Here is a 19,352-nt window from a genome sequence, read left to right as displayed (position 1 = left end):
GCCAGTGGCCGAGCCGCCGTTCACGGTGAAGATCCGGCCCATGCTGCGGGACCCGGTGCCTGTGGAGCCCGCGGAGGGGGATCCGCCCGACCCTGAGGTTCCTGTGGACGGAGGGGCAGGGGCGGGGCCGGAGGCGGGTCCGGAGGCGGGTCCGGAGGCGGGCACGGAGGCGGGGCCGGGGGCAGGGCCAGAGGCGGGGACCGGACAGGTCCGCTGGCACTCCTCCCGGCTCAGGAAGTTGTTGCTGTTGCCGTGGCAGCTGCCGTACCAGAAGTGCGCGCACTGGGAGGTGAGGACGTCGTAGTAGTAGCGAGGCGTCCAGGCGCTGCAGGAGCCGGCGGCGCGAGGCAGCGAGCAGGTGGAGCGCGCGACTGCGAACACAGCACCAGCACACAAAGAGTCAGCAGGAAGTCAGGGGAACCTCCACTTTCTGTGTGTCCTACAGTGGGCCTTGTAATGGATCAGCGTGTAATACTTGGCGCCCTCAACAGTGTAACGGTTTCACCAAAGTCCCTGTAGGGGACTCCCAAGTTTGCCAGTGAACTACGGTGGCCTGCGAGCACCAACCCCCCCCCCCCTTTCTTCTTCATTGGTTTATGTGCGGACGCAGCTGCTCAACCCAAGCCCCCAGAGTGCAAGATGGCGGCCCATTCATTTCAATGAAGTTGCTCAGCCAGCACATGCACCGGAAAAGTTTTCGACTTCCGCCTTGATGGGCCCACAGAGCGTGCGCAGTAGCGTCACTTCCCACATGCGGCTCTCAACGAAGGCGGACGCACCTCTCCTCCCCTCCTCTCCTCCCCTCCTCTCCTCCATCTTCCCCGCTTCGCTTCTCTCGTCTCGTCCTGTCTTGTCGTGACCTTAACAGCCTCTCACTGCTCTGCTCTCCCAAGCAACGCAATTGACAAGATCGTCTCCACGAGACACGCCGGTTCCGGGGGAACCCGTCTGCCCCGACGGAACGTTCGCTGCTGGACAGCTGGAGGAGGTGGCGGGTCGCGTCTGCCTATTCGGATTAATGATAACGGGCTTTCTGCTGATTGGTTTTTGTATTTTCCTGGTCTATCAACAAATTCTGAAGATGAGGGCAGTGGTCCATGGCCCCCAGAGGCTGCCCCTTATGATTTTTGAGGTCGGCACTCAGACTGTGGCGATTTCGGAGCTGAAAGCGGAGCTGAAAGCGGAGCTTTCTGTTCTGAAGCGCGATGTGGATGTCATCCTGACCCAAACAATCCCAATCTGCAATTCGGCCCCCTTCTACATCGGCCTTGGCCAAGGCCGCTGCTGGAACAAGCTTTTACCAGCAAACAAAAAAAAAACCATAAATCAAGCCACATCTTACACACTGGACCATTAGGATGAGGCATCAGCAGATAGAGCTGTAGTCAGAGTAACGTTCTTACTGTGGTTGGGGGGATCTGGGCAGCCTTCCCCGTTGGGTCCCCCTGCTGGTGTGGTGCGGTCAAAACAGCAGCCGTAGGTGGTGGTGCGACACTGCCGGGCATTCTCGACGGGGAGAGAGGGAGCGGCCTGCACAGACACAAAAAAAAAAACGCCCTCAGCTGCTGCTGTCGCACACAGCACAACACAACACAACGCAACACAACGCAGTGCTCTGGCAGGGGCCGGTGCACGGCGGGGGGGTCTGCTTACGGTGGGGACAGCTGGGGCCACAAACTCAGCACAGCCCTCCCCATTGGCTCCCTGGGACGTGGTCACGCCGTCCTGACAGCAGCCGTAGCTGGAAGAAGAAAAAACACAACCAGGGACGGGTCAGTGTGTGGGCAAACCTTTGAGCTTAGCGGGCGCCACTTAGTGGTCAACCTGCGGTGGCAGCTCGCAGTAAGCCTGTGCAAAGTCTCAAGCGTGACAGCAAGAGTGAGAGCGTGAAATGGTCGGAAGAGCAAGTGAGAAGTTACATTTTGGCAAAACTGTCTGAAAAGATTAAAAAAAAAAAAGGAAGGAATCACTGAGTAGAACTATATAGAAAATGTTTTTTTTAAATGTACTTAATCCTGGAGCAAAACAACCAGGAATGCATCACTTTCAGGGAAACCTTCGGGCTTAATGGCGCCACTTAGTGGTCAACCCGTGGTGGCAACTTGGTTGCAGTGGCTCCTAAAAGTGAGCCTGTGTGATGCCGCAAACATGGAGAAAATGACAGATGATTGAAAATCTAAAATAAGCGTTCCCACTAACACCGTGAAATGATCCGGAGAGCAAGTGACAAGTGGATTATAAAAAGAATTACTGAGTTCAAAATCCAATTCAATTTATTGAGGGAGAGATTGAACTTTTTTAAATAACCGGGGTCACTTTCGGAGAGACATTCAGGCTCAGCGGCGCCACTTAATGGAGCCTGTGTACTGGGTGGGTACCTGGTGTGAGCGCAGGAGGGCTGCGCAGGGGCGGGGCTCCAGGGGCAGCCCAGGCCCTGCGGCCCACCGGCAGCAGTGCGGCCGTCTGGGCAGCAGCCGTAACGGGACTGGCTGCAGTGGAGGGTGGGGCCGGAGCGGTAGGGGTCGCGGGCCGTGTTGGTCTGGGCGCCGGCGTCAGGTCTGCGGGCTGAGGCGGAGAGGAGTCATACAGGAGGCTCGCAGATTATAAAAAAAATAAATAAATAAAAAATAAAGATTTTTTTTTTTTTAAAAAAAAGCTGTTCTCAGCGCGGGTGTCAAACAGGAAGCCGAGAAACTAATAGTGATGACAAACTTCTTGCTGGTGGACGAATGAAGCAGAGAACAAAGTGGAGAGGTTGAGGGGAGGAGGGGTGGCAGACAAACAATTTGGCACCCGGTGAACTCACACTCCGGAGCTGAAAACATGGAATTCCTGAGCGCGGCGGCGGCGGCGGCGGCGGCGGCGGCGCCGACGCTGCTGCTGCTGAATGCCACAACACGCCAAAGGACACCAGAGGCAGCGCTTGCACGCCTCGCTGCCCCGCAGATATTTTAATCGGGCTGACAGAGTCTGAATATACGTCAGTCGGGCCCCGATAATTAGTGGAGGGGACAAGAGGGCGGCGGCGGCGGAGCTAATGGGCACTGAGTGACAAGAGTTACATCAGCGGAGCAGCGGAGCGACCAGCGCAGGGTCCCGGCTCACACCTAGCGGCTGCCTGCCACTGGTCCCCGGCACAGCGCAGACACCAGTCAGTCGGTTCCAAGTGGACTGGGAACCTTTTGTGCTGGTTTCCTTTCAATGACTTTGTCATTCCTGACTGGGTTAGCATGAAGTTGTGTTCCCAGCAAGTGGCGTGAGGTTTTGTGAGGTTTTGTGAGGTTTTGTGATTTGTGTGTGTACCTGTGCTGCCACTGTGGTCAGGCCCGGTGGGCTGGGATACTGTGCCTGGCTCCTGGGCGCTGGGGACGGCTGGGCCGCGCAGGGAAAGCAAAGGGGAAGAGTTAAAAGGAACGTCGCGTCGTCACATGGCTGGCGGTGGAAAAAAAAAACCTGACAGATGCTAATATGACTGATGCTAAGCTAATGCCGCAGGACTAATGCTGTCATTGTTTGGTTTGGAGGGTCATGAGTCTTTCAGACATTCATCACGGTGACATTATAAAAACCTCGCATAAGCAGGTGGTAATAAACCAATCAATTGATAATCGCGTGTATATATACACACATATATATATGTGTAAATTGAAAATATACAAAATGAATATATACAAATTAATTTACAGACACACACACACACACACACACACATATATGTATACATATCCATATATACATACCGCTAACGGCGGTCCAACCAAAATATGAGAGTGTGTGACCTGTACTTCTGGTGAGGCGGTGGTTGGCCAGGCAGTGTATACATACAGTATATACACATATATTTCTACCTTTGGGTCAGCTTGAGCACAATGGCTGATGGGATATATTGCCATATTGGTTATTGACCCTTGGTTGTACACTACTTTCCGCGATGCATTGTGTGGACTGTACAGCAAATACCGACTTTCACTAACGACTTGGACGCCTCTTAACTGAATAGTGACCAGTAGGGGGCAATGTAGGACACACAAGGAGGGTGTTAAACAGTCTTGTGTGCAGTTTTCTCTTCGCCGGTTGGGCAGTCAGGGGAGTCCAGGAGGATGAGTGATGTTCCCGCTCACCCGCTGGTCTGTGGCAGGGCTGCGAGTTGCAACGTTCCACTGTGGGCGGCCTAAGGTGGGCGGGGCATTGCTCCTCCGGGTACAGGTTCCCATCCAGGTCCGAGCAAGTCACCTGTCGATCCCGCGAGCCCGAGCCGCAGCTACGCGAGCACTGGAGGAGGAAAACACACGCGCGCGCTGGTCACAAACTGCTCGCCTCCCCGTGCTGCCCCGCCCCCTCTGCGGTCTGGCGGCACTCACCAGTCGCCACTCGCCGGCGTGCCAGCTGGTCTGCGGCGGGCAGGCGGCCATCTGGCAGGTTTGGACAGCGAGTGGGCGGGGCAAACTGCTGCAGAAGGTCTCCTCCAGCTTCAGGCCGCGCGCTCCCACGCAGGTGACCTCCCTGGTCTGCTCACCTGAGCCGCAGGTGACGGAGCACTGCGGACAGAGGTCAGAGGTCAGAGGTCAGGACACTGGCGTTGAGCAATGCGAGAGAGAGAGAGAGAGAGAGAGAGAGAGAACAGTCTACGGCTGGGTCCTACATCGCCCCCTGAATCCTGAGTGAACAATTGTATTCACTACATGTATCCCACAATGCATTGCTAAAAGTAGTGTACAACCGATGGTCACTAACCTGGCAAAGTATCCCATCATGCATTGGTGCTCGAGCTGACCCATGTTTAGTATAATATGTCCTTGTCACGAAAACGCATATACATGTCTAAATGAATTCATTTAATATATTTATTAATATATTTATTGCCACCTGCTGACTAATAGCTAATGAGTGGCTATCTAGCTAGCAACATAAAGCTGCGTATGTAGCGAGTAGGATACGAGTGGGTGATTTCGGACACAGTCAATGTTTACATATCTACGTTAATGTGCAAAAAGTCTCTCTGTCGCCCCCCCACCCCCCAACTGAACTGAAGGCTATTGAAAAAAAACCTAAACACTTACACCGCTCCATCCGGTCACTTGATACTCTGCACATCTGTGCATGTTGCAGGTCTGCAGGGTGGGCGGGGCCTCAGCGTAGGTGGCGCAGACAGCGTCTGCCACCACACGGGGCCCAGAGGCATCATGGGAGACGCACTCCACCCGGCGCACCTGAGAGCCTCCGCCACAGCTCACCGAGCAGGCGTTCCACTCACCGGTCCTCCAGCTGAGAAAGCCACAGAGGTCAGAGGTCAGAGGTCAGCGGACCTGCACACCTGCTGCCAGTCCACAGTGAACGACGTCGGCACGTGTTTACATGGAGGTCAATTTGGAAAAAGCAACTTTTCGGACCATGAAAACAGTGTTTAGGGTTGACAACCGGTGGTTAGACGGCCAAAGTTGTGCTCTTCAGCGCTTTCAGTGAAAATACAGGCCTGGCATAATTGTCACTTTTACAAATTAGTTTGCGCAGCGTATTTTCGAAAGTGCTGGTGACAAAACCGAACACTAAAATGATGATTTTTGGCTCTGAAAATCCCATCAACCCCTGACGCGGACCTGATGTTTTTCTTTGTCAATACCAAATGAAGAGACGGACAATAACAATAGTGTAATTTGTGTTTTCCATCCATGAGACAAGGCAGAGTTCTTAACACCTTCCATACCTGCAGAGGGAAAAACGAACAACTACTTTTGCGACTAAAACTACAAAACTACCGAGCATATAGACGCTGCAAACTACACAGACAGAATGACCAGCGACAGAAACGAAAACTAGCTCTGCATCCTGTCGCCTCCAGGAGCTGCAGCAGCAGCAGCAGCAGCAGCAGCAGCAGCAGCATCAAAGGAAGAAGAAGCAGGAAATACCAGAGAGTCAGTGACTGAAGCCACTGCTCTTCACTGCTGACAGACGGCTGCTGCATGACGACCTTTGACCCACGGACACCTCGCAACGACCCAGTTAACGAACAGACGGGGAACAAGTGCTTTATGGTTGGTTTAAGCTGCGGAGGAAGAGGAGGATTAGAGGTAGGAGGAGAGGGGGAGAGAAGGAGGAGGAGGAGAAGGAGGAGGAGCAGGAGGAGGAGGACGAGGAGAAGGAGGAGGAGCAGGAGGAAGAGGAGGATTAGAGGTAGGAGGAGAGGGGGAGAGAAGGAGGAGGAGGAGAAGGAGGAGGAGCAGGAGGAGGAGGACGAGGAGAAGGAGGAGGAGCAGGAGGAAGAGGAGGATTAGAGGTAGGGAGGAGAGGGGGAGAGAAGGAGGAGGAGGAGAAGGAGGAGGAGCAGGAGGAGGAGGACGAGGAGAAGGAGGAGGAGCAGGAGGAAGAGGAGGATTAGAGGTAGGAGGAGAGGGGGAGAGGAAGGAGGGAAGGAGCGGGAGGAGGAGGAGCAGATGAAGGAGGTGGAGGAGGAGGACGAGGAGAAGGAGGAGGAGGAGAAGGAGGAGGAGCAGGAGGAGGAGGAGCAGATGAAGGAGGTGGGGGAGGAGGAGGAGGAGAAGGAGGAGGAGCAGGAGGAGGACGAGCAGATGAAGGAGGTGGAGGACGAGGACGAGGAGAAGGAGGAGGAGGAGAAGGAGGAGGAGCAGGAGGAGGAGGAGCAGATGAAGGAGGTGGGGGAGGAGGAGGAGGAGAAGGAGGAGGAGCAGGAGGAGGACGAGCAGATGAAGGAGGTGGAGGACGAGGACGAGGAGAAGGAGGAGGAGGAGAAGGAGGAGGAGCAGGAGGAGGAGGAGCAGATGAAGGAGGTGGAGGACGAGGACGAGGAGAAGGAGGAGCAGGAGGAGGAGCGGGAGGAGGAGGAGCAGATGAAGGAGGGGGAGGAGGAGGAGGAGGAGGAGGAGCGGGAGGAGGAGGAGCAGATGAAGGAGGTGGAGGAGGAGGACGAGGAGAAGGAGGAGAAGGAGAAGGAGGAGGAGCGGGAGGAGGAGGAGCAGATGAAGGAGGTGGAGGAGGAGGAGGAGAAGGAGGTGGGGGTTGTCAGTGATTAGCAGGTTAGTCTATTCCACTGTGCGGTGGGCAGGAGATCCTGAGGCCAGTAGATCTTCTATTCTCCAGGTGACTGACAGAAGCAGGGGAGACTGACTGACAGAGTGACTGACAGAACTACTGGCGGTCCTGGTTCTACCCGCCCGCACTGACTATCTCTACGCGGACCCACCCGGGGTTACCTGAGGACACGAGCTGCGGGGCTCTCAGAAGGTCTCCACAACTGTGGTGGATACACGTAGGCCATCCTTTCAGACAGTCACAACAACCATCAAGGAAAGGAAAAAAACAGACAAATGCTCTCTCTCACGTTCCTCCTGACTGAACGTTTCAGTTCCGGCGGTGCAGCTGCTCACCTGCGGGTCTGCGGACAAGCCTGCGGGTTGCAGGTGCGGTTGGTCTGAGGTCTGGGCAGAGACGCGCACAGGTAGTCGGGGTAGGACTCGTTGTCCACGGCGCAGAAGACCAGACGGGACTGGTAGCCTGGCGGGGAGGTGTTACCTTCTGAGGATCAACGGCCTTCACTCAACAACATCTGCCGCTTTGCTGCTTGCGTGTCATTGACTCTGACCTGAACCGCACTCCCGGCTGCAGGCCGACCAGGAGCCGAAGCTCCAGTAGTAGCCGTCCCTGGAGTTGACATGCGGCAGGAAGTACTCGTAGTCCACGCCCTGGTTGGCCTCCTCACTGATTACCTGGCAAGCAGAGAGTCTGGAGTCACCTCAGGAGAGAAGCGTCTTGTTCTGTAGCTGCTAGCTAACGACTTCTTCGTCTGTTTCTCAAGATCAAGATTTTGTTTTTCGTACGGGTTTTGGGGCCGATGGAGGACTCAAATTAAAAACTAAGAAAGTTAGAGGGACACGTAGAGTTAAAATAAAATAAAAACGGCACAAACTAGACACGATTAGTTTAGGCTAGATTAGAACTAGATTAGTTTAGGCTTATCATTTTGGTATGTATAGTGATTAGAGATTGTTTATCTTAAATCAAGTATATATAGCAGCAGCTCCTATGTATGTATGTACGTATACATACATACATACATATATATATTAAAATAGTTGCAACAAAGCAATTTCCCCATTGTGGGATGAATAAAGTAAAATAATATAGCAACAATCTAATCTAATAAAGTGCACTCACTCTCAATGCAGAGTCAAGTTGAACCAAGATTAAAACAGATTAAAAGAAGCTGTTTTTTTTTTTTGTTGTTTTTTTTTTTGTTTTTTTAAAAAAGCGTTTTGGCTGCGTTCAAGTGGCTAAAGTTGAGAGTGACAGCTGGTCACCGCAGCTCTTTCACCGCACCTCCACAACGAGGGGCTCAGTGGTGGGTCCGCGGCCGATGATGGTCTCGGGGACGTTGTCGCCCTCTGCCCCCCGCTGGTAGTACAGCATGGTGCCGGCGATGGGCTTGGCCATGGAGAAGTCAATCAGCCAGTGGCCGTTGAGGTAGTATTCGCCCCGCAGGTTCTTGACAGCTGTGGGCGAGACGAGAGTTCACGGTCACTCGGGGGAGGGTGGGGGGGTGCAGGTGGTTTGGTGGGTGGGTGGAGACCCACCCAGGTAGTTGCGGGTGGCCACCGTCTCCCTGATGGAGATGGTCGTGGCTCCGACAGGGATGATGAACATCTGGTTGTAGCCTGTAAAAAAAAAAAAAAAAGAAAAGAAAAATAAACAGCGTCACAAACACGGAGCTCACAGACTCGGAGGTGGGGCGACGGGTGGACTCCTGGGTTACCTACCGTGGGGCAGGTTGCGGGTGGTGAAGCTGTTTTTGACGCGGTAGCAGGACTGTCCGCTGCCCCCACACTGCAGGCAGGGGTCCTCCTGCTGGGAAGACCCCAGCATGTTGTCACAACCCAGACGCTGCGGAGGACAAGAGAACATCTCAGCCACAACACAGCACACAGCAGCACTGACGACCGGAGGCGGGTCCCTTTAAGACCGGTAGTGTTAAAGGTTAAAGGGTTAATGTGTCAAATATGGCTTGATTCACAATTTTCATATTGGTAAAAGCTTAATATTGTGCCCATAAACCTATATATATATATATATACATATATATATATATATATACATATATACATATATATATTTAAAAATAACAACACCAATTGCCATCTCATGTACACCTCAGGGCCAACGCAGGTCAGCAGCTCAACGGGCCACACATGTAAAAGAGCCAATTTTAGATCTAACAGCACAGCTGAGAGTCAAATCAGTGGGTTTTAAATGATTGGACCTAAAAAAAAAAAAAAAAACAACAACAATCCACCGTAACCCCACGTCAAAACTGCAATTGTGGACAACATGGGAGGAGGAGGACTTTGTGAGTAAAGGCCTGTGGTGAGGAGAGCGTGAGAAGAGTGCGAGGGTGGTCTGGGCGAGAGGCGAGTCATACCTTGCAGACTCCGCCCACACACACGTCCTTCCGTCCCGGGTGGCACGGCGTCCCGTCCACCACGGCCTGCCGGTGGCGGTAGAAGAAGTTCTCCCCCTTGGGCATGCAGTTGAGCTCGCACGGGTTCTCCGCTGCGGTCAGAGAGCCTCGGGTCAAATCAGCCTCGGACCTTTGACCTTCTGTATTCACCAAACCCCGGGGAAAACACACGGCGACCTCTGACCTCCATAGTACGCCATCCACTTGTAGAGTTTCCCCTGGAAGCTGACGCCGTCAAATTGGGAGCACTGCACCTCGCGGAAGTCCTTGGATCCCTCGGGACAGTCCTGGGCAGAGCCAGCAGGGGGAGATGGTGAGCACAGACAGACCAACACAAAACACTTTGGACACTTTAGAGGTGTGTCACTCACCTGGATGTTGCAAGAGCGGTAGGACTTTTCTGGACCCACACAGCTGTGACCTCCGTCGGTCCTAAAGGGGAAGAAAATCATCTTCATGGACCAGTTATGGAATTAAAGACCAACCTGATTAAGTTCAGGCCACGTAAGTACTCTGTGGAAAGGAAACACTGTTTTTGAGCCAATCAGAGTCCACGTCCAGGAACAACTCAAGAATTCCTGCTGGTTTCAGGGGCAGCACAGGTTCAGAGTCTAATGAGCGTCTGTCCTTTCAGCCAGTCAGCAGCAAGGAAGGAAAGCCACTCTTGAGGAAACGTTGTCCAGCTGTCATCGGACTGAAGACACTGCAGCATCCATGCTGACACAATCATTGTTTCCAAGCAGGCAGCGGTTTCCTGTTCCTGTCACGGCTAAACGCTGGGCCGTGGCTCCGCCCCATCTCTCCTCGAAGGAAACTGATTGGTCTTGCAGGTTGTGTGGAGCTTCTCACGGTGGATGTGAGAGAATTCAGAGCTGAAATCTCCGCAGCAGCTGCTGCCTTGGACCTTTGGTTCGGGTACAAATCTAAAAATGCTTTCAGAGGCAGAGTCAAGATCCTGCGACGGACTTAAGGCGTGCGTTTTCGTGAGAGCTGCGGGTGATTCAGATAAAAAAGCAGCTATAGTTTCACTAGAAGCTGATGGCTCATCATCATAACAGTCAAACTGCTTAATAACAAGGCGAGGCTGAAGAACACAAATGCACATCCAGCTCAGAGCGTCTGCCAAAGCAGAAATAACACGTTTCAGCAACATCACTAAACATTCTTCTATAATCTGCGTCTCGCTGCCGGGGGGGGGGGGGAGAGAAGCCTCGACATTATGATGGCAGTGTAAAGAAAACCAAAAAAAACAACATTTCTGCGCTGGAACTGGAAGGTCGATTCTGATAACTCATGATTAAGTCACCTGCAAATTATTCCTGCCCTCCAGGCAAGAAAAAAAAACAACACGTTCCCGTCAGAGTGCCTGGATCTGGATCAAATACGTCCAAGTTTCAACTTTTCAAAGAGCGAGGGGGAAAAAAAACAAACAAACAAGGTGGAGAATCAAGCAGGACTTCTAACTGAAGGGATGAAAGGTGACAGAGAGGTGACAGAGGGACGGCAGAAGTCGGAGACGTCACAGAGGGAGCGGCGGACCAAAAGTCGGGAGGAAATGTTGGGAGTTCCTGCAAGCAGGCAGCTGCCTAATGATAGTGTTTAAAGGTGTTTCTGGCAGGCAAGACATGACAGAGATCAGCCACTCTGCTGCAGCCACTCCATTACATCAGTCATCTGAGGAGAAGGTTGAAAAAGCCAAAGGAGAGTCAAACTGACTGGTCACCGGGATCCATCAGGATCCACGAAAAGGATCCACGAGAAGGATCCACTAGGGATCAGCGTCCTGATTTCCAGCACGGAGAGAAACTGTGCTGATGGATCCATCAGAATCCACCAGAATCCACCGGGATCCAAAAGGATCCACTAGGGATTGGCGTCCTGATTGGTCAGCACAAAGAGAAACTGCACTGATGTATCCTGTGGACCCACCAGGATCCACCAGGAATCGCTGTCCTGATTGGTTAGCACGGAGAGCAACTGTCCCGATGTATCCTGGGGATCCATCGGGATCCACCAGAGTCTATCCGGATCCACCAGAATCCATCATGGTTCAGCGTACTGATTGGTCAGTGCGGAGAGAAACTGCACCCTGACTCAGTATCTCTGAAGACAAACGCAGCAAAATGTCAAGCGGGGTGATTCAGAAAAAAGTGTTTGGGCTTGTCGGAGACGCCTGGATCTCCGTCTCTGGGGGGGATTAAGTTTCCCGAAAAACTGTTGCACAATCGGCCAGACACACCTGGGTGACTGCGGAATCCCGTGCCGCTCACGTGCCGCTGACAGACTCAAGCCCAACTGAAACTTTTCCACTGCTGCGCTGCTCAAATTTCTCCCCGTCCCGTCAGTTAACTCCATCCTCACCTGGTAGCCCCGCCCACCCAGACGCTTTGTTTTTGTCCCCTTCCAAACAGCGCAGAGCTTCAAGTCATCAGGAGGCTAAACATGCAGTTTCTCTCCTCGATCAACGATGCGGAAGAAGCAGCACTGCAACCTGGGTTGCAAAGGAACCTGGGTGTAAAAGTTGTTATGATGTGGGACTTTTTAACCGTGAATTTACAGCTTCTCATGGGAACCATAAAGCCTGCTGCGGATGGCACTTGACTTTCAAGCCTTTTGCCCGCAGCAGCCACTCTTATCTCATAAAGCAGCTGATCTAAATGACATTTTCCCTGCGTGGAGGACTTTAATTGGAGGGGAGAGGAAAATGAAACAAGAGGGGGAAAAAATTGAAACACACACTTCAGGTCTTATCCTGTGGATCCAGACGACATGAGACGACATGTCGGCGGGATTCCAACACTGAGAACTGAGTAAACAAATTGTAAGCTGTCCACAGCAGTGGGATGTTTAAAAAAAAAAAAAAACACGCGTGTGATGTCAATGCGTCTCTGAACATTCTTTAGATGTTCTCCTGGGCTGATCTTCCAGCTCCAGTCACCAGAAAAGTGGGGAACAAGGCGAAGGCCCCTGATAGGCTGAGAGACGAACCTCTGGGTGATGCAGCGCCTGCTTCTCATGGTGATGCCGCTGCCGCAGCTCCGACTGCACTCCCCGTACGGCCCCCAGGAGTCCCAGTAGTCTCCATTGGGCCCCTGAAAACAGAGAATCCACAGGTGGAATCAGCTGCACGGAACCACGTCCCCCGCTCTCTACCTGCCGATCTGCTGGGATCTTACTGAGAGAGCTGGAGCCAGCAGCAGCTGCAGTACCAGCACGGACAGCGCTACCTCCATCGCTTCCTGGGAAGAAGGGAAAAAAAAAAAAAAAGAAGTAAAGAGGAGCCAGTCACCATGACTAACAGAGGCTATTACACATCCAGAGACTGTTGCGGAAACGAGCTGCCGTCGCCACTGCCAGAGGCTGTAATTGATGCAAGACGGAGGCCAAAATATGGAGTCGGGTTTCCGAGGAGAACCGCCCGGCATCTCGTCCAAACACAGCACGCGAAAAAGTGAACCGCAGCCTGAGTGCCCGAGGAACCCGGCAGCCGCGGACGCCAGTCTTCATCCATCATTACACGGTGACTCAAAGACAGAGGCAGCGGAGTGAGAAACTTTGGTTTGTACACCAGCCACTGAAGCGATCAATCAAACCAACAAAGATGAAGAGATGGTTTCAAATTCAAAACACACTCCGGGTTCTGACCCACAACCTGTTGACCCGTGCATCCTTGTCAAGTCACTGAAACGTGACAACAATCTGTGCAGTCAAATTGCGTGAGGACATTGTTTGAAGAGCTGAAAGCGGAGTCTATAGTCTATGCAACAACACTCAGTTAACGTTTGCTGATTCAGTATTTTGAGCAGGGAAAGTTGTCCACAATAAGCAGATCAAAAATAAATAAATAAATAAATAAATAAATCACCTGACTGGTCTCAGGTGGAGGAAGAGTCCCGCCCTGAGCTCTTTCAACCCATTATTAGCATTAAAAACAGCATTTAGGACCCGCTTCAGTCACCGTTAACTGTTCAAACATTAAATCACCCAGATAGAAAATGCTCACATGTATAACGAAACCAAAAACAATGATGAGTCATCAGGTGTTATGTTACCTTTTTTTTTTTTTATTATTATGATAATAATGCAGGTGGTGCAATATTGTTACTAAACGGTGGCGCTCGAGGCTATCCACGCCTATTATAACATTATTGGTTCTTGCTATTCACGGAAAACATCTTGAATAGCAATTAGATATTTCACAGGGGCTCATAAAATACCCAACCTGAGTAACACAGACTAATTTAACCATTCATGAACTTTAAAAATAAATAAATAAATAAATAAATACAGACATATATCACTGTTATAATTTGAACTGTCATTTCTCTTAAACCTATGTATTTTCATCACTGAGTCTGTTTTAAATTTCCTTGAAAAATAAAATAAAATAAATTCTCCAAATAATTTCTACCTCCGATGACTAAAGTTCTACTTTCCCGCCATGCGTCCCAAATCTTCCCGGACTCCACTTATCAACCAGAAAACATGAATGAATCGTGAAGAACAAACATCCAGTCGTGACGTTACTCACCAGCTGATGCCCGTCTCCTAAACCCGTCTCCTGAACCCGTTTCCCCCCCTCAGGGAGTTAGTTCGCCGCGGGTTCCCTGGCGGAAGGAATCCGGCGGCTGGCGGCGGGACCGAGGGTTCGTCTCACTCCGAAGCCGAAGATGTGCTCGTTCAAACGGCCGCCGAGGAGAGAGATGTGTGTGTGTGCGGGGGCTCGGCGACTCACTCCGTGTGCCTGTGTGTCGGTGTGTCGGTCGGTCGGTGTGTTGAGGGCTGCGGTCCGACAGGAAGCCGAGCGGGAGGAGAGTAGCGCCGTTGGTCAAACCCCTCCGCTGCGTCATCAGCGCGCCAACCCCGCCGCCCCGGAGGAGGCACCGCGGGTGCGAAAGCGGCACTTTGGCATTTCACAAGAGTCCAAAGGACGCCTCGCGAACGGGCCCCATCCTCCCCGGCGAGGCGACAGGGTATTTTTGAGAACCAGCCAAGCAACGTATCATTAAAAATCGACAGTGCTACCATGTCTGCTAACAGCAGGGTCGACGCGTACGTTTTCTGCCACGGGAATTTTTTTATTTTTATTTTATTTTTTTTTAAGTGTAGCGGAAAATCAAAAGTTGTAATTTTAAGGCCGTAAATTTGCTCTCAGTTTAACTCCGTGAACAGAAAACCTCTCACAGTTGTTTGTCAAGGTAACCATCAGCTTGTTGTTGGAGTTAGCTGAAGTTGAAATCCATCAGTCTGATAATCATAAAAGTCCCTCTAAACATGACAAAACCTGCCTGAACGCCTTCTTTTTGTGGGTGGGGGGGGGGGGGGGGGGGCAAAGGTGTCTTTCTTTTTTTTTCAATAAGAGGTCATTTGTTTTCTTCACAGCAGATATTCAGCCCAAGGTCGGCAGCTCCTGCCTCAACTTGACGGGTGCAAACAAATATATATATATATATATATTTGTTTTTATTTATTTATTTATTTTTATTTATTTATTTATTTTAAATGTTCCGACTTGATTGATCATTAAAGAGGTGAGTGGGAGTTTTGTTTTTCTTCAACGGGAACACGTTTGGCAACACGATGATGGGAACACTTGGTCTCTTGACAGGGAACTCTCTCCTGAGATGCTTTGAAAATGGATTCTACCCCAAAATAAGTTCAACCAGCAGGGGTGAAGTTCCATCTCAAACCCAGAGAGCCACTGAAATTATGCACTTGTTGTGGTTTCATGTAAATGTGTATTTTGGGCGTTGCGTAAGGCTGATTCCCCCCCCCGTTAAACATTTTGAAAAAAGGCTGAAACGTACAGTTTTGTTCCCCCCCCCCTCCCTTTGAAAAGACGGAGAGTATAGACGGCAGCAAAACAAACCGGAGCCACATGATTGCTTATCTGCTTTCACCAGCGGATTTTTTTTTTTTTTTTTTTTTCATGTTTTGGGTGAGGCTGCGTTGCGTGTCTGGGAGACACATGTTTACTACCCTCTCGCCACAAGTGGAGTTTATTCTTGATAGCGCGTCGGTTCACTGGACCATCACACACCAGTTCAGCCACATCCGGCTGCTCCACCGCAGGCTGCCTATAGAAAAAAATACATCCACTCATTTCTTCTTCCAAAAATTCCCAAATCATATACCTCTATTTTTGTGTGTCTGAGTGCGAGAGACAGACAAGTAATGAAAACCAGCCGCTGGTGTTTTGCCAGGTGCCGCTTTCATAGTACCAAAATAAACTTTACAGAAATGAAAAACGTGGGCTCGTCAATGTTAACGACGCTGATAAAGAGCCGCGGTGAGAGCCAGCGCAGCCTGGCGGAACTACGCTGCAAACAGCGGGGGGGGGGGAACCTTCAAGTTCCACCTGATGAGGAGACGCATTGAAAAGCACAATTGGGGTACAGATTAAGACAAACACACAGTCCGAAGGTTTATTAAGCTACAACACACACACACAAAAAAAAGAGCCACACGGCTGCTAGTTTGACAAGGTTCAGAGCCGACGACAGAGAATCAGGGTTTTGTTGTTTGTTTTAAAAACACTTTTAACTATGCAGAGACCAAACAGGGCTGACGCAGCAGCAGCAGCAGCAGCAGCAGCAGCAGCAGCAGCAGCAGCAGCAGCAGCGTCGCTGAGCAGCTTCTTAAAATAGCCTCTGCCAACTGTCATCACATGAAATCTTTACGGGGCGCCGAGGGCTTCTGTAATTATAGAAAGGTGACGAGCACAAAGCCCTTAGCACGGTGTGTGTGTGTGTGAGTGTGTGTGTGTGTGTGAGTGAGTGAGAGTGTGAGTGAGTGAGTGAGAGTGTGTTTAAACGCCTGCCGTCAGGGCAGAAAAATAAAACTAACAAAAAAAGAAAAACTAAAACATTTTTAGCAACAATCCACACTTTCAAACATCCTTCCTGGTCATTAACTCTGGCCGCAGCTCCAAGGGGGAAACTGGAGCAGCCACAGGCTTGAACGCTAACATTGAAATTACGGAGCTCTATGTTCTCCCGCAGCGCTACACGCCCTCCCTGTGGAGCTGAAACGTACATATACACATATATATATATATATATACACGGAGAGAAAACACGCTAAAGAAAACTGATCCACGTTTGGCCTCCCTGCCGCCCTGCGGCCTGCCCAGCGTCCTGAGATCTTCACCCTCCAGCAGCAGGGTCTCCTCCAGTCCAGAACCAAACCAGGGCCTGGTCCTCCTGCAGGTGCACCTCCGCCGTCCCCCTCTTCCCGTCCTCCCTCTGCTGGAACCTTCACAGCTGCCGGCTGAGCTTCTGCGCCTGCCGCTCCTTGGCGTTGAATGCGTACTTGGTGTCCTGCAGCTGATCGATCAGCTCCTTGGCCTCCTTCATGTCGGCGGCCAGCTGCTCGTACTTCTCGGCCAGCTCCTGGTTCTCCCGCCGCAGCTCCACCACCAGCTGGCTCAGCTCCTCGCTCTGCTTGCCGCAGTGCAGCTTCAGCTGCTCCATCTCAGACAGCGTCTCCTCCATGTGCTTCACCAGGCTCTCCAGCTTCTCCTTGGACATCTTGGCTGTGGGTTTTTCTTCTTCTCCGCTGGTCCTCACCGAGAGTGTGTGTGTGTGTGTGGGTGTGTGGGTGCCTGCTGCTGCTCTGGTGCCACTGTCAAGGTCTTACATGTCTCAGACAGTCATCCCAGAGCATTAATCCCCTTAGCCGAGCTATTCCTGGGAAAACCTCCGACGCACACGCCGTTACATCTCCCTGCTTAAGACCCCGGGAGTGCACTCACTCACACAGGATGGCAGCGAGCGAGCGATTAGCTCGGGACACTGTGATCTCCTCCAGCCTCGTGGAAAGGAGGCGTTGGAAAGGAGGGCGTGCGAGTCAGTGGACACGGAGGTCCGATGTTGCGGTGGCAGAGCAGGTGTCTGGGCGAGACGCGGCAAAAGCGACGCGGCCACCACACGGACAAACGGCCTCGGCGAGGCCTCGTTAGGTGAGTCGCAGTGCCAGGCCGGACGCCGCGGCTGAACCTCCGACGCCGGCGCCGACACCGCCCCAAAAAAAAAAAAAAAAAAACGGCCGGGAAACTAAAAGGAATTTCCACAACATTCCCACCGCTCGCTTCCAGAAAACAAATGTGCTGCCAGCGATCATCTCACAAAAGGTGTTTTGTGCGGCCGGCGCCGCGGGGAAAACTGCAGCTCCCAACCTTTGACCCTCCCCTGTGTTGATAAGCAAACTAGAGAGAGTTCCACTGCTGCAATGCAGACGCAAGCGTGCACCGACATAACCAGTTGAATGAGGTTTTCGATGAATTCAAGAAACCTTCAAGCAGTGACTTGAAAGAACAGCCATGTAACACAGTCAGCACAAAGATGAAAACACTCCTCCTTGCCAGGAATCTGGGGGACCAGCTTCAAGGTTTCACTTCTGCAAAGTTTTCTCTCTTTTTAAAAAAAAAAAAAAAAAAAAAATCCTGCAGCTCTTTAACACATTTGACATCAGTCCAGCATCACCAAGTTCCTTTCCTGCTTCCTGGACATGTGAGAGCAGCCAGAGCTCCACTTCAAGGACCCACAGTCTCATAGCCTCAATTATTTTGTTTTGGATTATTGCGTCAGGTTTGCATTGCAAAATAAAAAATCTGCCAGACTTGCCCCAGTTTGACTGATTGATGCCTGTCTGAAGTCTAGCAGGTGGACCACTGCCACGGTCTGCTGGTCGAACATCTCATGGCAGCTGATCCATCACAGGTTTAACCCGAGGGACGGCTCTTTTGATCAGGGTGTGTGTGTGTGTGTGTGTGTGCGTGTGTGTGTGTGTGTACAGCCTGTGATTGCTCTCCTGACGCAGGACACACCCATCAATTATTACCGCGCCCTCGTCCACAGAGGGAATCAGTGAAGAAAATCACCACCAAGGAAACGTTTTATAACTTATTATTTTTTTTTATTATAAAAAAAAAAAAAAAAAGGATTTGAGTTGAGAAACCCCTGCATAACACACATATGCATGGAGAGGACAGGAGGAGGAGAAGAAGAAGAAAAAAAAAAGATCAATCGAAAAAATGTTCCCTGAAAAGGGAAGAAAAGAAAGATATTCAGAACAAACTGTTGAATTGTTCCCTCTTGGTTTTCAGTCACTGCAAGCATCAAAGTGCGGGACTCAGGCGCCGCTCTCGCTCAGAGAGACTGCAGCCTAATTCAGGAGGTTTTGGTTCCTCTTTCAGTGGCATCAAATCTGACCGTGACAAATGAAAACTGAGCCCCCCACCCCCCCACCGACCCCGCCCCGCCTCCCACCCTTCAAAAAAAAAAGGAAAGATTTCACCTGTTTCAAACATGTTTAGAAATCCTGCAACACAAAAGTTTTGCTCATTTTTCCTTTTCAAAAAACAAATTACAAAGATTTTTTTTTCTGCATATATGGAGAAAAAGACAAACTGTGTGTGTGTGTGTGTGTGTGTGTGTGTGTGTGTGTGTGTGTGTGTGTGAGAAAGAGAGTGGAAGTGGAAGTAATGGGTTCATGGTAGTAGCATAGTTGGGGACAGCACCAGGCAGCTGCAGCCGGAAGAGTTACACTTTTTCTCCAGATGATGACAGGATGAATGTTTTGGGTTTTTTTTTTTGTTGTTGAGAATGACGACGAGTGAAATGCCCTCGAACAAGGCACTGAACTGCTCAGGAGACGGCCGAGTCAACAGTCTGTCGCGTGTGTGTGTGTGTGTGTCTATGTGTGTGTGTGTGTGTACGAGTGAGTGCCTTTCACGGTTGGCAGGTGATGGATTCAGATGGGGTCTATCAATTATCAGTTCAGGATCAATCTTTTATTTTACACGTTCCAAGAATTTAAAAACAAAGCGGGGGGGGGGGGGGGGGGGGGGCTGTTCTCAGCGTCGACTGAAGCTCGACTGTCACCA

At 51.2% G+C, this 19,352-nt stretch overlaps 1 protein-coding gene across 1 annotated transcript in view; it reads right to left on the bottom strand.

The window, feature by feature from the left end:
• The window catches only part of paplna (papilin a, proteoglycan-like sulfated glycoprotein), an 18,824-nt gene extending 4,655 nt beyond the window's left edge, over positions 1–14,169 (bottom strand). The window contains exons 1-19 of the mRNA XM_076048711.1: positions 13,998–14,169; positions 12,643–12,705; positions 12,455–12,558; positions 9,838–9,898; positions 9,651–9,753; positions 9,428–9,558; positions 8,769–8,892; positions 8,586–8,666; positions 8,332–8,504; positions 7,598–7,721; positions 7,383–7,509; positions 5,061–5,265; positions 4,362–4,538; positions 4,122–4,272; positions 3,304–3,372; positions 2,379–2,565; positions 1,654–1,741; positions 1,404–1,530; positions 1–371 (exon numbers count right to left, since the gene is read on the bottom strand). The exon at positions 1–371 is cut by the window's left edge and continues 113 nt beyond it. Of these exons, the coding sequence (XP_075904826.1) occupies positions 1–371; positions 1,404–1,530; positions 1,654–1,741; positions 2,379–2,565; positions 3,304–3,372; positions 4,122–4,272; positions 4,362–4,538; positions 5,061–5,265; positions 7,383–7,509; positions 7,598–7,721; positions 8,332–8,504; positions 8,586–8,666; positions 8,769–8,892; positions 9,428–9,558; positions 9,651–9,753; positions 9,838–9,898; positions 12,455–12,558; positions 12,643–12,699 (2,460 nt within the window). The 5' untranslated portion in view covers positions 12,700–12,705; positions 13,998–14,169. The remainder of the gene's footprint in view (positions 372–1,403; positions 1,531–1,653; positions 1,742–2,378; positions 2,566–3,303; positions 3,373–4,121; positions 4,273–4,361; positions 4,539–5,060; positions 5,266–7,382; positions 7,510–7,597; positions 7,722–8,331; positions 8,505–8,585; positions 8,667–8,768; positions 8,893–9,427; positions 9,559–9,650; positions 9,754–9,837; positions 9,899–12,454; positions 12,559–12,642; positions 12,706–13,997) is intronic.
• Between the last annotated feature and the right edge of the window lie 5,183 nt (positions 14,170–19,352).

This window comes from Nelusetta ayraudi, unplaced genomic scaffold, assembly GCF_046127955.1.
Source record: "Nelusetta ayraudi isolate G7.1 ecotype Tasmania unplaced genomic scaffold, CSIRO-AGI_Nayr_v1 ptg000108l, whole genome shotgun sequence".
Lineage (NCBI taxonomy): Eukaryota > Metazoa > Chordata > Actinopteri > Tetraodontiformes > Monacanthidae > Nelusetta > Nelusetta ayraudi.
The sequence above is the reverse complement of the archived record's forward strand: the minus strand, read 5'-3'. Positions and strand labels throughout refer to the sequence as shown.